This window comes from Dryas octopetala, chromosome 3, assembly GCF_963921425.1.
Source record: "Dryas octopetala chromosome 3, drDryOcto1.1, whole genome shotgun sequence".
NCBI lineage: Eukaryota > Viridiplantae > Streptophyta > Magnoliopsida > Rosales > Rosaceae > Dryas > Dryas octopetala.
The window spans coordinates 27512636-27529272 of record NC_141368.1 but is presented as its reverse complement, the minus strand read 5'-3'; the positions used below and the strand labels follow the sequence as shown (position 1 = coordinate 27529272).

General features: G+C 36.3%; 3 protein-coding genes across 3 annotated transcripts; all 3 read left to right on the top strand.

Moving 5' to 3' along the window:
- The first annotated feature begins 4674 nt into the window (after positions 1 to 4674).
- On the top strand, positions 4675 to 8066 carry LOC147292200 (2-oxoglutarate (2OG) and Fe(II)-dependent oxygenase superfamily protein). The gene is made up of 7 exons (XM_086237058.1): positions 4675 to 5027; positions 5314 to 5487; positions 5607 to 5699; positions 5805 to 5873; positions 6714 to 6920; positions 7443 to 7568; positions 7707 to 8066. Exons 1-7 carry the CDS (start codon positions 4800 to 4802, stop codon positions 7860 to 7862), a joined length of 1053 nt encoding a protein of 350 aa, XP_086093184.1. The 5' UTR covers positions 4675 to 4799; the 3' UTR covers positions 7863 to 8066.
- Positions 8067 to 9099: 1033 nt separating this feature from the next.
- LOC147292199 (Bifunctional inhibitor/lipid-transfer protein/seed storage 2S albumin superfamily protein) lies at positions 9100 to 10098 on the top strand. The gene is made up of 2 exons (XM_086238650.1): positions 9100 to 9451; positions 9965 to 10098. Exon 1 carries the CDS (start codon positions 9100 to 9102, stop codon positions 9418 to 9420), a length of 321 nt encoding a protein of 106 aa, XP_086094776.1. The 3' UTR covers positions 9421 to 9451; positions 9965 to 10098.
- A 1365-nt stretch (positions 10099 to 11463) lies between these two features.
- On the top strand, positions 11464 to 16564 carry LOC147292198 (cytochrome P450 705A22-like). Its single transcript, XM_086234700.1, has 3 exons — positions 11464 to 12094; positions 12198 to 12537; positions 15716 to 16564. The coding sequence occupies exons 1-3, from the start codon at positions 11514 to 11516 to the stop codon at positions 16364 to 16366; spliced, it is 1572 nt and encodes a 523-aa protein (XP_086090826.1). The 5' UTR covers positions 11464 to 11513; the 3' UTR covers positions 16367 to 16564.
- The last annotated feature ends 73 nt before the right edge of the window (positions 16565 to 16637 follow it).

The following is a 16637-nucleotide window of genomic DNA, read 5'->3' as shown; positions in this document are numbered from 1 at the left end:
TCACGTTGCAGTGAAGTGAGCATCACTACAAAAAGTCATTCTTGAAATCGTAAAAGGAAAGTGGGAGCAGGAGAGGGACTAAGTTCTGCTTGCCACCATTGATGACTCTTGTAAGCATGTTGAGATTTATTAATTATTGCTTAAACAAGCATGCATTTGTAAGTATGATTGTGCATGTAAAAGAGTATTATATGCCAAATTAGATATGGTAATTACATACTGCTTTTCAATCCTCTAAATGGGTCTTCTTAAACAGAATTGATACATGCATGCCATATGACTCATTGCAGATTAGCTTCCTACTATTTCGTATCTTTCTATTGGAATTTCTTAAACTTGGGAATGTATCTTAACATTGTTCTCTTAACATCCTACTTTTTGTGAAGCTTTTTCTTGTTCTTTGTATTTGGAAGTCTAAGTTCCTGCCATGTGTTAGAACAAGGTTCTGTTGTGACAGTAGCTAATTTTATTGCATTTATTTTTGGGAAATATCTAGTCTTAGTAGCTAATAATTTGATGTAGGACAAGAAATGGTTTTGAAGATTGAGGACCGGACCTCCCCTTTGAGGACATGTTTCATTTTGTTTAAAATGTGCTTTGGATCAATTGTGTAAAAACCCTTGTTAATTATGATGATGATGGATTAACTTGATGGTTATGACAGGTTAATTGTTTTTTAAGTCAATTAGATCATTAATTTGATGGTTGATGATTAACTTGATGGTTATGGCAGGTTAATTGTTTTTTAAGTCACTTAGATCATTATTTTGATGGTTTGTTCTTGCTTTGTATGTTTGTTCTTTGGTTCAGGGGTTTCCTCTGCTCCTTTTTTTTTATTGATTCATTCAATTACTAAAAAAAAAAAAAGGTTAATTAAACAAAAATGTTGAATTTCTTATTGGTGTATTCCCTTATGTTAATTTCTTTGTTACTCCATGGTTAATTTCAATGGAAAAGGAGAAAGGACAACACCTACTCACAGGACCAGATTGATGAAGTACGCGCTGAATGGGCGGGCTTTCTGGTGCGCTATATGTAGATGCAATACGTACTCCTCACTTCCCTAAGTCCGCCGGCTGGGTTTAACAAGCATTTTTTGGTAAATATTTTGTATAGCTAACTAGCTAGGCTGTGTAGACATGCAATATTATGATGGGAGCAGTTCATTGACTAGCTAATCTTGCAAAGTCAGATATTTTGGTATGTATATGGCTGACTTTGCACGATTACTTAGGTTAGACCATGCCATCCCTAGCTTTATAGTTTTTGTAATCAACAAGTACTTTTTGTAGTTATCAAGTTACTTATAATTTTTTGGGCTATACATTAATTGGCAAGGGATGTGTGAATGGGTTTGTTATCATGATCGACTTTGTAAACTCCAATTCCAATTTAATGAATTCATGGATCTTTTTGAGTTATCAATATTTGTGGATTACTTTGGATGCAACAAGCAGGGATTTAGTGGGATTTAATTCCAATTGGATATGCAAGCAGGGAATTAATGGGGATTCAATTGGATGCAAGTAGAGGTATAAAAATGTGAATCAAACAAACAACAGTTTTCAATTTAAAAAATTGTGTTAATTAATCCTAGACAACGGTTTTAGTTAAATAACCATTGTATAACACACCTACTAACAACAGTTAAAACGTTTAGGGTTTAGGGTTTACAAAAAATTGATGTGTATCATCTATCTATACAACATTTTTGAAAAAAAATTACTTGTCATACGCATATCTTAACATCACATATAGTTAAAAGAAGTAGTGGAGATTATGATTACCCAACGGTTTTAGAGTATCAAATGATATGTATAAGTAATTAAAATAACATGTTTTAGTTAAAACTGTTGTTGAGTTTCTTATGTACCAACATTCATGCCAGTTTAATACTTAATTATGCAACGGTGTTTCTTAAAACTGATGTTTAACAATACTTTGGACAACATTTATAGTAAATAAGTATTGTCAAATCATTACTAATACAATAGTTTTGTATCTGTAAACGTTGTGTATTGTGTTTCAACACAACCGTTTAAGATGAAAATCATGCATTTTGGTGGATACTAGACAACAGTTTTAAATTATAACTGTTGCATTAATCCATTCAGACAACAGATTTTTACCGTTGTCTAATTATGCTATAGATGTCACTCGCCTAGACGACGAAATTTTGGGCAAATAGACAACGGTTTTTTACCGTTGTCTATTAACTTCATTGTAGTAGTGGTTTCATCATCCCTTTAGCATGTCAATACAAACTAATTCATATTAAAAAGATGGATTAGATCCATCACAAATAAGAAAATCAAAAGCATGATTGAAATAAAAGATCAAAGAAACAAAATGTACTTGAATTAATAAAAATAAGAGTTGTGAGTACAAAGAAGAACTGAGAACAAAGCTAGAGGGTGGCGGCAACAAGGTAGTGGCCGGCAGCTGCTTCTCCTATCCTTCTATCTCCTTCTTTTGCCTTCTTACTCTCTCAACTCTCTAACTATGAAATCTGAATTCTATTGATGGATGAGATGTCTGAATGAGAAGTGAAGAGGTGTATTTATAAGGGAGTAGAGGAGGTGGAGGCGACTAGATAATGGAGTGGGCGGCAAGAAAAAAAGAGGCTTTGTCGTGCACTCCACCCTAGGCGGTGGTTGAGTGGGCGGCAAAGTGGAGGTGTGTGATGGACCGACCTTGGACCTTACGCGCACGTGTGTATGGGAAGATGGATGGGGACCTTATGTGGGCTTTAATGGAGCGGCGACTTTAGGTGGAAACCAACCTTGAGGGCGTGTGCGCATGGCCTTGGGCTGCCGTGAATGGTAGCACGTACACCTCCTTGTGGGCTTGGAGAGCTGGCCTTGTGTGGTGATGTCTCATCTAGTTGTCTAATTGGGCCTCTCTTGGTCTTTTCTTCCTTCTTGTGTATCTGGAAGCCCAATTACATCTTCAAAATTGTATGCTTCAGCTCATTCTTTCCATTATGCCCTGAAAAATCTAAAAATACAAAAACCTACAAAAATATCGATTTATAGCAAGCTAAAGCGAAAAAATAACTGTATAGAAAGATGGTATAAAATGTGTCCAACAAAGATCACAAGTGTGATATCTCTAAAGGTAGTCTACACCAACTGTGGGAGAATGAAAGATGAAAAATATAGAGGGCTGCTATTTGCACACCCTTTTTTTTCTTTTTGCACACCCTTTTATAAAAAAAAAATCAAAAATCAAAGGAAAAGACACACTCACCCCTCACCCAACACACCCCTCACCCAACACACCCCTTACTCTCAGACCAAAAAAAAAAAAAACACACACCCCTCAAAAAAAAAAAAAAACACCCGACCTCCCCCTTCCCCTCCACCAAGCCGCAGCCCCGACCAGCCCACCTCCTTCCCCTCCACCCAGCCCGACCTCCTCCCTCCCAGGCAGAGTTAATTAACCAACTTCTCTTTCTTCTCCTTCAATCTCTGCAGCTTGGACTCTAGGCTTTTTATGTAGTTTATGGCTTCGTCTATCTGATCTGGCAGACTTAGTAGCTCCTGCATCCATTAATCTAATTAATTAATTATGAATAAGAAAACGGTTATAGGTATAATTAATCACAATTAAGCTTCTGTTCATGAGCTTAATTAACTCAATGCATGGGTGAGATGAAATGAGGACTAAGGCCCTGCTTGGTATCCTTCCTGAAAACTGATTTTGTTTTCATCTATTGTATTTATAGCTGAAATAAACAAGAAATTTTTAAAACGGTTTTTGAAAAATGCATACTAAATTTTGGGTTCGGTTTTCATAACTTGTAGCACAAAAAAATAAAAGATCACTGATATCGTGTTGGACATGTGCCATGGGGTATATGTGTGCGAAGAGAGAGAGAGAAAACAGAGAGAGAAAGGGAGGGAGGGAGGAGAGAAGAGGAGGAGGTTGGGAGCTGCTTGTGGTGGTCGGGTGAGGGAGGGAGGGGGCTGGGTGGGTGGGTCGGGGCTGGAGGGAGGGTGCAACGGGGCTGGCCGGCTGGGGCTTGGTGGAGGGAGGGCTGTGTGGGTGGGTGGGTGCGGTCGGGTGAGGGAGATGAAGGGGGTGTGTGTTTTTTTTTTTGGTCTGTTGATGGGGTGTGCAAAAGAGAAAAAATGGAGTTAGTTTTGGGTGTGAGAAGGGTGAGTGTGTCTTTTCCTTTGATTTTTGATTTTTTTTTTACAAAAGGGTGTGCAAAAAGAAAAAAAAGGGTGTGCAAATAGCAGCCCTCAAAATATATATAATAGGGGATTTGATTTACTCTATAATAGGTATTAAAACCATATATAAACCAATTAAAAAATATTATAAGTGTCGGTTCGGTTCGGTTAAAATCAAAAATTTCAATATTGAAAACCAATACCGAACCGCTCACTTCGGTTTGATATCCTAAAAAAAAAAACCCCCAACCAAACCAAACTGTTTGGTTCGTTTTAAAACTCAGTTTTTTCGGTATTTTTGTGCCCCTTTAGTCCAAGCACTCTTTTTGGGCTTAGAATTTCGGACAGTTTTAGTTGTTCAAAATTACAAATTCAGGCACCTCCAATTAGTAGGATCCACTTTAGTCACCCAATTCCACGTGTCCAGACAACACCGAATCTGGACATACATGGCGTGTACGGTGCCCCACATAATCCTTCTCCCCCACTACACGAAAACAAATAAAACCCAAAAAGAGAAACGACAATAAAAAATCTCCCGCCATGCCAAAAACATTTATAAACCCTCAAAATCAAGAATCTCTCACAAGTTGGATTTGAGTTTGAAGATCGAATCCAAAAATGGAGCTGCCGGTGATAGATCTGAGCCTGTACTTGGAATCGGAGGGCGACGCCAGGGACTTGTGCGGCGAGGTGAGTCGGAGTCTGAGAGAAACTGGGGCTCTGTTGGTCAAAGACCCCAGATGTACGGCCCAGGACAACGATCGCTTCCTCGATATGATGGAGAGGTACTTCGACAGTCCGTCGGAGTTCAAGCGAATCCAGGAGAGGCCCCAATTGCATTACCAGGTTTGTTTGCTGTTTGACTGTTTGTTTGGTTACCGAGAAAATTATGCTAACCAGAATCACAAAAATGAAATTTTGAAATTTGAAACCCAATTGGGTGATTAACTGATTGGTAGCTTATCTGGGTTCGCTTTTGATTTTACTTTTTCTATTTCTTTATCACTTATATTTGAGTTGAATATGGTGGTTAACAGTGTAAGTGAATAAGTTGTGGTGTGAATTGAAATTGCCAAATTGGTTTGTTGTGGTTCAAAAACTTCAAATGGGGGATAACATTGGCACATAACAGGTTGGTGTAACACCGGAGGGTGTGGAAGTCCCGAGAAGTCTTGTTGATGAAGAAATGCAGGAGAAATTGAAAGAAATGCCAAAAGAGTTCCAACCATCCATTCCCACGGGGGCAGATCGCAAATGGAGATACATGTGGAGAGTGGGTCCTCGACCATCAAAAACCCGCTTTCAGGTCTCATTCTTTCTTTGCTTTTTGGTTTTCAATTTTCACCAATATGTTAGTCCCTGTTGTATTTCGATGCATACTGTTCTACTTGCCATGATGATGATGATGTTATTCTTCTTATGTAGGAACTTAATGCAGAGCCTGTTGTACCCGATGGTTTTCCTGAATGGAAAGATACCATGGACTCGTGGGGGTACAAGATGATATCAGCAATAGAGGTGAGCCATTGATGTGTTTTGTCAGATTGCTCAATAATGCTTGCTTGTTTTGCATATAATTCATCTAATGTTCATCATGCAATTTCTTTTTTTCTTTCTTTTCAGGCTGTTGCTCAAATGGCTGCCATTGGTTTTGGCTTGCCAAAGGATGCATTTACTTCTCTTATGAAGCAGGTGATCAATGATTGTCAAATAAAAGTATATTCATGAATGTATGCCTATCTCACGCTAATGGTGGGGCGGCATGGAGTGAAATCAAATTAATAAATTATGATTATTGGTGGCCTAGGTTTACAATAATTGCCTATATCCATCACTTTCCATATCATCTTCTATAGCCATTGCTTCCATATCTTTAGCCACCATGGCCACATATGTGTCCCCAAATATAAGTGTCATTGTATTGAGTGCCTTTTCTATTGCTCCATAATGGCACTGATACTTTATTTTGTTTTCCAGTCTGCCAAGTACCAACTAATGCATAATTCAAACTATTTAGTGTTGGATACATTCGTTTTTTTCATCAATATATTCATGCTTCCCAGCTTGGACTGAAGTTTTGAGTTCAAAGGTTCTAGCCCTTCTTGCTTCACTCTCTCATTTCTTACCCTTTGCCAATACCTATTTTGCTTTTTGGCATGCTGAGTTGTTGTTTCCCAAGTGGAATTTGTATGAACACTATCAGGGTATCATTTTCTCTTTGCAGAGTTTAAGGAAAAGAAAATACAAAAGATTTCTTACACTTCTTTTTCTTATACTTTTTCCTAAACAAATTTGGACTGGTCATATTCTTCAACAACTTTATACCTTTATTAGATACATTTGCTAGTGATCAGATAGAGAGCATGCATTTTGACATGTTGCATTTTTTAAATTCACTAACTTTGGAATTGATTTCAGCAAAAAAAAAAATGGGACTTTGGAATTGAGTCGTGTGATAAATTAGACTCTCTTCCTTTCTATTTGCCAATTTCCTGGCACTTTATGCTAAGTGCCTTTTCTTTTCAAACCCAGGGACCACACCTATTAGCTCCAACAGGAAGTGACCTTCAGCGTTATGGCCAGGAGGGTACTGTGTTTGCAGGATATCACTATGACCTGAACTTTCTAACTATTCATGGCAGAAGTAGATTCCCAGGTCTGAATATTTGGCTAAGAAATGGGCAAAAAGTTGAAGTGAAGGTTCCTGTAGGATGTCTTCTCATTCAGACTGGGAAGCAGGTAATATTATTAATGATCATTATGCTTAACAATGACCTAATAGTTTACAGGCTAGTTTTTTTTTGGTCGAAAGTTTACAGGCTAGTTGACCACCTGTATATGAGCAATTTGGAGTGCAGTTACATCAATGAAATAACACATTCTATAATGCCTAATTTATGAAAATGACAGGGATTAAGACTTTATTATAACTATACCAATAATATCATGTTCAAATCTGAGTATATTTCAGAAATGGAAAGGGAGAGGGGGAGGGTTGTTGCTTTGTCATCAATGTATCTTTGGTATATCATCATCAATGTAGAGGGTTTAGTAGTACATATCAGAAGAAAAAAGTTATGCACGAATGCATGCCACACATTTATTAGGTGTTATAATTTGTAGTTTAAAAGTTCTCTTTTCTGCAAGGTGCTTTGATGTTAATAGCTGTTTAGGTTGGTTAGCTATGATATATGTGGTTTCGTTTTAAATCTTTATGCTAGTTGTATTCCATTTACACACTTTTTCAATTTTCATGTGCAGATAGAATGGTTGACTGCAGGAGATTGCATAGCTGGAATGCATGAAGTTATTGTAACAAACAGGACAATTGATGCAATCAAACTAGCAATGGAGCAAAATCGCTACCTATGGAGAGTATCTTCTACAGTGAGTGAAGGCAGTCATGTTATTGTCATCGTTACCATTTTCATTCTTTTACTTTTAGTTGGAATTTTAATGGAGATTTATAAAAATAAAATTTCTCAATGTGTCTTATGCTTATATATGACATTTCTTGTCATGTAGTTGTTTGCCCACATAGCATCTGATGCTGTGTTGAAGCCCTTAGGCCACTTTGCAGAATCCCCACTTGCCAGTAAATATCCACCCATTGTTGCCGGAGAGTTTGTTGAACAAGAGCTTGCGGTAATCAATCTCAAGGGAAACAAAGGAGAACTTTGATAACTTGTAATAGGTGAAAATCATATCTTGTTGTGCCAAAGATTTGAACAGCATTGTGAGGAGCCCTTTTGGGATAACATGAATTGCAATAAAGAAGGTTGAGATGATGATCAACTATGGCCACAAAATGAGGAAAGACTGGAGAATTGTATTGAATTATTATTTATCTTAGTGTCAGTTACTGACCTTTTCTTCTTCCAGAAAGTATGTATAATGTCTTTGCATTCCCGACTATCTATTTCTCATTTGTTATTCGTGCTGAACTATTTTGATTTTCAGCAAAAGTTGACAAATGTTTGAGTTCTGAAGCAATTTCCTTAGGAAATGAAACTTTAACTGAAATTAAAATATATCTTCATGAATTCCTCAAATGTTGTAATTATATTAATCATGAACTAAGTTTGGATTCTTTCTTAACTTAGTTGATATTGGTGAAATTACATTTTATATCAGTGTAGTTTCACATAGACTTTCGTCCTTGCAGTTTAAAACTTGATGAATGTTTTATAAACTTTTTTAATCACATTAGATTGGTCTAAATAGTAAATCAGCTATTCTATTTATTTTTGTTAACAAAATGTGCAAGCCGTCAATTTTTATTGGTCAAATTATGCTTTTTGTTCTTATAATTTGGCTCCGATTCTGCCTTAATTTTTGTAGTTTGATCTCATCTACATTTTGTTGAGTGCTTCATGCATGTTCCACCAAAGAAAGTTGATTGAATGTTTTGAGTTAGACCAGTAGACATGATAAGAAAATTATAAAGGTATGTTTGTTGAGTTTTAAACTAGAACAGAAACTGTAAATTGATCTTGGTTGTTTGCGGACTAATTATCCAATATTATTATTATTATTTTGGCCACTTTTAAAAGGTATAGGATGTTTTCATACTTAATAAGATTCAAGAAATTGGTCAAGTCTAATTGTCTACAGAATGATAATCGTAGTTGATCGACCATTATCTTTCTTTTCTCTATTCTGGAAATGCATTTGAAAAATGTAAAGGGTCATGAAATTTGAGTTTAATAACTGCTCCACTAGCACACAAAATGTATTTTTGGTCTGGTTTCTGTATACAGATGGGACCAGTAGCAAAGATGGCAACAATGGCCTCATAGGTGTGACCTTTGGGTAGGATGGACATGCATGATGGCATGAACCAACTCATCTCCTCTCCTATATATTCAAATTTGAGACCCCTAGCTTCTCTGTAACACACTCATTTCAAATTAAGATCATGAGGCTTATTAGCAGCAGTATGGCTCTTCCAATTTGGGTGCTGATGCTGGTGATGACAGGTTTGGTGCAGCAAGGGCAGGGCAATACCTGCCCAAGTACCTTCTTCTCAGCACTAGTTCAGCTAATACCTTGCAGAGCAGCAGTGGTGCCTTTTAGCCCCATCCCACCAAGTGAGACCTGCTGCAGTGCCCTCAAAGCTCTTGGCCAGCCTTGTCTCTGTGTGCTTGTCAATGGCCCTCCGATATCTGGCATTGATCGTAACATGGCCATGCAGCTCCCGGAGAAATGCACTGCCAACTTTGAACCATGTACTCTCTAGCTCCTCCTCCTCTCACACACTTTTTTCTCTGGTACTTACCCAATTAATAGACAATATTGTTTACACATTAACTATATATATACTGCACAAAATGATCATTCCTTATAATTAATTAAGCAAATTGTTTGCTGTTACTTTGATATACATTTTTGACCCATTCCTTAATGGTCTTAAACTTTTGGGTTCAATGATTGTCTAATATGATATCAGAGTTCTAGTTTTGAAGTAAGGTGTGATTGCACCTATAAGTTTAAACTTTTTAAGTGATTTAGTGGGTTTCTAACATTTGGTACTGCAGTGAACCATGTACCAGTCTACCAGATGATGAAGCCATCATTTTTATCCATTTGAACAATATACTGATTCTTACTATACATGTTAATTACCTTGCACTTATTTATTGATTAGTAATATTGTAGAAATATTTAGCAAATAAATTGAAAAAAAAAAAATGGAAAAAGAGAGATATATCCATTATCCACCCCCTTTCTTGCTTATTTCTGAGAATTTATAATTGATCAATCTGTTTTTTTCCCTAATGCAGGTGAAATCATGAAGTAGAAGTTCATGCATAGAGCTGAGGACTATTCTAGAATAAGTGTCTTAGAGTTATAGGGATCCTTTTGGTGTTCTATTAATATTTAATGTTGCCCTTAATAAGAGGCTGTATGTTAAGATTGTGATCTGAATCACGTGGGTTTAAACTTTGATCTAGGATTTGTACTCGTTTTAATTCGATTTCTGATGTAATAGATTGCTAGTTTAATTTAGTAATTAAGTTTTTATCATTCCTTTTTCCTTTTTCTTGCTATCCGTTTTGTTAATTCCAATTATCTTGTCATTATTCCTTGTTCCTTATAATTGGTGGCAGCAGTCATATTTGACTCTTAATTTTACAAAAGCTAGATAATTTTGATGTCTGTTTTTGAGCTTATTTGTACAAGAAATAGGCCATTAGATGCCACTCTCTGTCTTTCCTTGACCTTAATTCCTAACCTGTAAACACATAAATGCAAACCACAAGGACATATAAAGCATTCAATATTCTTAAAATACCACCATTACGGATCTTTTAAATGCTTCACTAGTCATCATTCTCTCCATTACCTCTTGTTAAGCTAGAAATAAAAGTGACAAAGAAAATTGCTCACAATTGGTCCAAGTGCCTAAGCTTATTTGGCTTAAATGAAATTTGACATCAATCTTGAATGAATGTCGGGCAACATTGGCGGGCTTGACCACCTGGTCTAAAAGTCTAAAGCCGCCCATAACCCCAACCTTGCTGCCAAAATAATATCCTCATTGGGTTCTGTTGAAATTCAATCCATTTAAAGCAGAGAAATGTTAATGAAATTACATTGTTAAACCACATTAGTTTAACCAATTAAAGCAGAAAAATGTTAATGTTAATATAATTAACTCTATCACATGGAAGGACACACAGATATAACAACCACTAAACAGCAGGGAAGTTAAATTAATAATAGGGATGAGTTCAATATGTACACTCAACTATATAGGTCATTTCAATCAGGTCTATGAACAAAAAAATATTCCAAATGTATATCCGAACTAAAATCTAATTTGAAAAATGACTATTTATCAGTTAAGTGCTTAATGAGAGTTGTCGGCATGTGCAGTGGGTGGGAAAAGAGGATGGCCGGCCTGCGTAGTGGGTGGAGAGGGAAGAGTTTGGTTTGGTTTGGTTTTTTTTAATTTAATTGAATTTTAAAGATTTTATTTTTTAAAGATTATTTTAATTTAAAGTTTTATTATTTCAAATATATTTTACGGTTGAAATAACAAAATTACCTTTCCACGTCAACATTTCTAATGTCGGTGTTGACGGAGTTGACGGAATCGGGTAACGTGGAAAACGACATAAAAGTTCAAGGGGTAATATGAGACAAATAAATGTGAGGGGTCAAAGTGAGAAAAAACCTAACCGTCATGGGCCAAATGTGCTAATAAGCCATAATATTATCTATCTTCAAAACTTTGACGTCAGACCTGAGAAGCAACCCTTTCTCCCTATATACTACTACTACAAGTGAACTCACCCAAAGGGCCTAAACATTTACTTGTGATAAGCCATGAGCATCAATTTGAGTGATTTCCAATACTACTTCCTCTGCTGCCTGCTCTGCTTTATCTCCACCATCTTCATCAAATCCTTGTTGAACAAACCAAGCAAGCAAACCACCACTCTCCGCCTCCCTCCGAGCCCACCGGCCCTGCCAGTCATCGGTCACCTTCACCTCCTCAGCTCATCCTTATCCCAATCCTTACACACCCTCTCCACCAAGTATGGCCCTCTCCTTCTCGTCCGCTTCGGCGCTTCTCGGATGCTCGTGGTCTCATCAGCCTCCATGGCCGCCGAGATCTTCAAAACCCATGATCTAGCTTTCGCTTCTCGTCCCTCGTTTGCCTTTGCCGATGACTTGCCGTACGGAAACTTGGGATTCTTTTCCACCCCATATGGTGATTATTGGAGGTTCATGAAGAAGCTTTGCATGACAGAACTGCTCTCACCCAAGCAAATTGAGCGATCACGCTCCATTCGACATGGAGAAGTTGCAAGGTTTTTGAGGAAGATGTTGGAGAGCGGTATGAGGAAAGAGGTGGTTGATGTGGGTGCAGAATTGATGAGGCTCACAAACAATAGCATATGCAGGCATGGTCTAAAACTTTAATATCCTCGAATTTTTCAGATACTTTTTTAGTTAATGTTATAAAAATTCTGTTACTATCAATTTTAATAAGCATTTTTTATGCAGGATGGCTATGAGCACAAGTTGTTCAGAGAATGGTGAAGAGGCTGAGAAAATCAGAGTGTTGGTGAAAGAATCATTTGAATTGGCTGCAAAGGTTTGTTTTGGGGATGTGTTGGGCCCACTAAAGAGGGTGGGTTTCTGGGTTTATGGGAAGCAGCTGGTGGATGTGACCATGGGGTATGATAGACTTTTAGAGGGGATGCTGAAGCAGCATGAAGAGAGAGCAGAGAGAGAGGGTTGGGACAGAGAAGATATGGATTTAATGGATATACTATTGAAGGCATATCAAGATGATCAAGCTGAGGTCAAGATTACCAGAACTCATGTCAAGGCTTTCTTGCTTGTAAGTGATTTCGATCTTTTTCCTTTTCATCTCTAACCACAACTTTTGTAGCACCGTGGTTAATTTACAGTCATCAATTACCTATCCAAGGAAGAAGAATTTTTAAACTCTAATGAAAGAATAAGAGTAAGAGGCATTCTCTAATCTCTAGTGCAGGTTGCATCATGTGAGAGAGTGTTCACACGCTCTTGATACAGTGTTTAAACGTTCTCTCATATTCCACATTAATTAATCTCATAATCGTCTGCCATTATAGAGTTCTTGACGAGAGTGGAGGCACTCTATGCTAAAAACATAAAAACAAATCCTAGCTATACATGATGATGTGTCATATACTCATATGTTTATTTTAGGGCTAAATTACAAATAAATTAATAAAATATTTCAAAATTACAAATAGGTCAATGAACATTTTCTTAAATTTCAAAATAGTCACTATTGACCTATTTGGCTATTTGTAATAAATAAAATTATGCATTTATAAAAAATGACATAACAAAAACTACAAATTACAACCACTGCCACTAGGGGTGGGTTCGGTACGGTTATTGTACCGAAACACCCATACCGAATTCCGACCGATATGGGTCGGTAACCGATAACTTCGGCATCGGTCGGAGAGTGGCGGTATCGGTCGGCGAGCGGCGGTCCGACTACAACACCAAAATAAAAAAAATCACAGATAAGGGGGAGAGATAAGACAGAGAGAGGGAGAGAGGGAGAGAGGGAGAGAGGGAGAGGGTGCGACAGAGAAGGAGAAGGGGCTGGGGCTGATGGTGATGGTGATGAACTGATGATGAATTGATTGTGGTTGGGGCTATGGTCGCACACAGAAAGAAAAAGAAGGGGAAAAGAAGAGAAGAGAAGAGAAGAAAAGAAAAGAAAAGAAAAGACACGGGTAGGAGGAGAGAGAAGAAGAAAAAGAAAAGAAAGAAAGGTTGTGGTCGCACACAGACAGAAAAAGAAAGGGAAAAAAAGAGAAGAGAAGAGAAGAGAAAAGAAAAGAAGAAAAGAAAAGAAGAGACACGGGTGGGCCGGAGGAGAGAGAAGAAGAAAAAGAAAAGAAAGAAAGAAGAAAGGGGGGGGGGCACGTGGGTTAGGGGGAAAGGAAAATAAAAAATAATAAAAATAAAGTTTTATTTTGTATATGAATAAATAAGGTATTTTGGGGTTTCGTTTAGGGTTTGGATTTTGGGGTTTCAAATTTCAATTGGGGTTTGGACTTTGGGGTTTGGAGTTTTATATTTTTATTACATATGTTTTTTATAATTTATAGTATATACTCAATAACTTAATAGTTTACATGTTTTTTAATTTATATCATCTTCTAAACCTTAAGGTATATGGTATAGGTCATATACCTAATAGGACCGTTAGGCTAAATGACTAATACCATATACTAATAATAATATATTATACCATATTATACATTTATGATTGAGGTAATTACATAAATCATAATAGTCCATAACTCCACAGTTCATATTGATATTAATATATTATATCATATTATACCATATTTTACTATATTATATCATATTATACAATATATTAAATTACTAATATTATATCATATTGATATAAATTATAGAAAATTAGAAATGTATTATATAAAATTATAAATTATATAGAAAGGTAATACTAAGTATTTTATATTTAGGGTATACCAGTATAGTATAGAAATGTATAAAAATGAATTATTTTAATTATACTTTTTCAATATAAGATCGGTATCGGTATACCGTCGGTACCGGGTTTTGTAAACCAATACCGTTACCGAATTCATCGGTATTTTCGATATCGGTATTTTTCGGTATAAAATCGGTTCGGTATCGGTATTTTTCGGTATTTTTACCTAGCTCTAACTGCCACTTACATCACGAATTAACGTATGAAAATTTTAATAAATTACAAAAAGGTCAATCAATGCTTACCCATCGATGATGTCAGCAATACATCCTAATTTTGAAAAAAAAAAAAAAAAAGGTCAACAACTAACCATAAGCTGACATATGTCCAAAATAAAGGTCAACAACAATTTTTTTATTTTTTTATTTTTTTATTTTTTTTATTTTTTTATTTTCCCCTTTTACCAAAAAAAAACAATTTTTTTTTTCCCTTTCTCCTTTTTTACCTACAACAACGTGTAACTTTTTTTTTTTTCCCCTTTCTCCTTTTTTTATTTGTAGCAACGTGTAACTTTTTTTATTTTTTATTTATTTTTTATTTCTCCTCTTTTTACTTGCAGCAACATGTAAGTTTTTTTTTTTACTTGCAGCAACATGTAACATATTAGACACTGTGTAACAGTTACTGATTCGAAATCAATAATTGTGTGACCTGAAAATCAGTATCTATAAAAACCTAAACAGATACTGATTTTCAGTATCTGTAAAAACCTAAACAAATACTATCACACAGATACTGAAACTGATAATGCCACACATATACTAAAACAGATACTGTCACACATACATTGAAATAGATACTATAAATCTGTTTCAGTATCTGTGTGACCTTATCTGTTTCAGTATATATGTGATTGTCTATTTCAATATCTATCAGATAATGTTTGTTTCAGTAAATTGACCGTGTTTGTTTTAGTATATGTGTGACAGTGTCTGTTGACAATGTCTATTTTAGCATCTATGTGACAATGGGCTGGGGCCCGCACCTATTGACTTTATCAAAATTAAAACAATGGGATGTGGGCAAAAGGATAAAGCAAACTAAAAAAAAAAAAATCAGTAATGGGCTGGGGCCCACATGATTATTGACTAAAATGGGATAGCAAATTATGTATTGACCTTTTTGTAATTTGCAAATTATTTATTGACTTATTTGTAATTTGCTATTTATTTTATTTATATCTAGGTTTGGAAAATGTTTTGGGTGACTTTAATATTATTGCAAATAAAAATGCTTCAATCCATTTCAAATTCTTGACAAGGCGTCAAAGACTTCTAATTTTAGTCCAAATGAAGCTTGAAAATGTACCTTACAATTTGGACTAGAATTGTTTGAATGCCTTTTCAGTTATGCAGTCAATTGCATGCTTAACTAGTTAGAAAGCTTGTCGTTAACTATCTACTTTCAATAAGTAAATAACAAAAACTCATATCAAAGCTTTTCTCATGGTGACTCTCAAATTGATTGGGAATTTTTACCATTATGTTAGGATATTTTCATTGGAGGCACCGCTACCACCGCAGAGGCCATGCAATGGGCAGTAGCTGAGCTCGTCAACCATCCTGACATATTCAACAAGGTCAGGGAGGAGATGAGATCAGTTGTTGGTAGCAGACTAGTTGAGGAATCAGATGTTGCAAATCTACCTTATTTGCAGGCAGTGATAAAAGAAACACTAAGACTGCACCCACCAGTGCCATTGTCAACAAGAGAAAGCCGTGAAGCTTGTAAAATAAAAGAGTTTGATATACCAGAAAAGACTTCAGTAGCAATCAACCAGTATGCAATAATGAGAGATCCAGAGTTATGGGACAATCCGAATGAGTTTAGGCCAGAGAGGTTTTTGGTTTCCCCTAAAGAGAAAGATGATATGGGTCTTAATCAGAATGAAGCCAAAGGACAGAATTTTCAATATGTTCCCTTTGGATCGGGAAGGAGAAGGTGCCCTGGTTCAAATTTGGCAACCATCTTGTTGAATGCTTCAGTTGCTGCCATGGTTCAATGCTTTGATTGGAAAGTTGGAGATGGAAATGAGGCTAAGGTTAATATGCAAGTTGGAGCAGGCATGTCTTTGCCCATGGCTCACCCACTTATACTTTTACCTGTTGAGTACTACAACCCATTTGCTTCTTCAACATAATTCCATGCACACTGCATCTGGTTCATGCAAAACCATCGGCTGCTCATAAATATAATCAGCATATATGTATTTGAGGTATTCAGTACCATATTACAAACTCTTTTGAGCATGGACTTCTCACACGCACACTGTATTTAGTACGTTGTGAAAGATATCCAAAAGCATATGTGTCCCTACATAAAGTAGTTTAAAAGGTAAATTTGCACTCTAGCATACGTAGTTTTCTTGCACATTGTGATACTAAGACTAAGCAAGAGTCGGGAGAAGATTT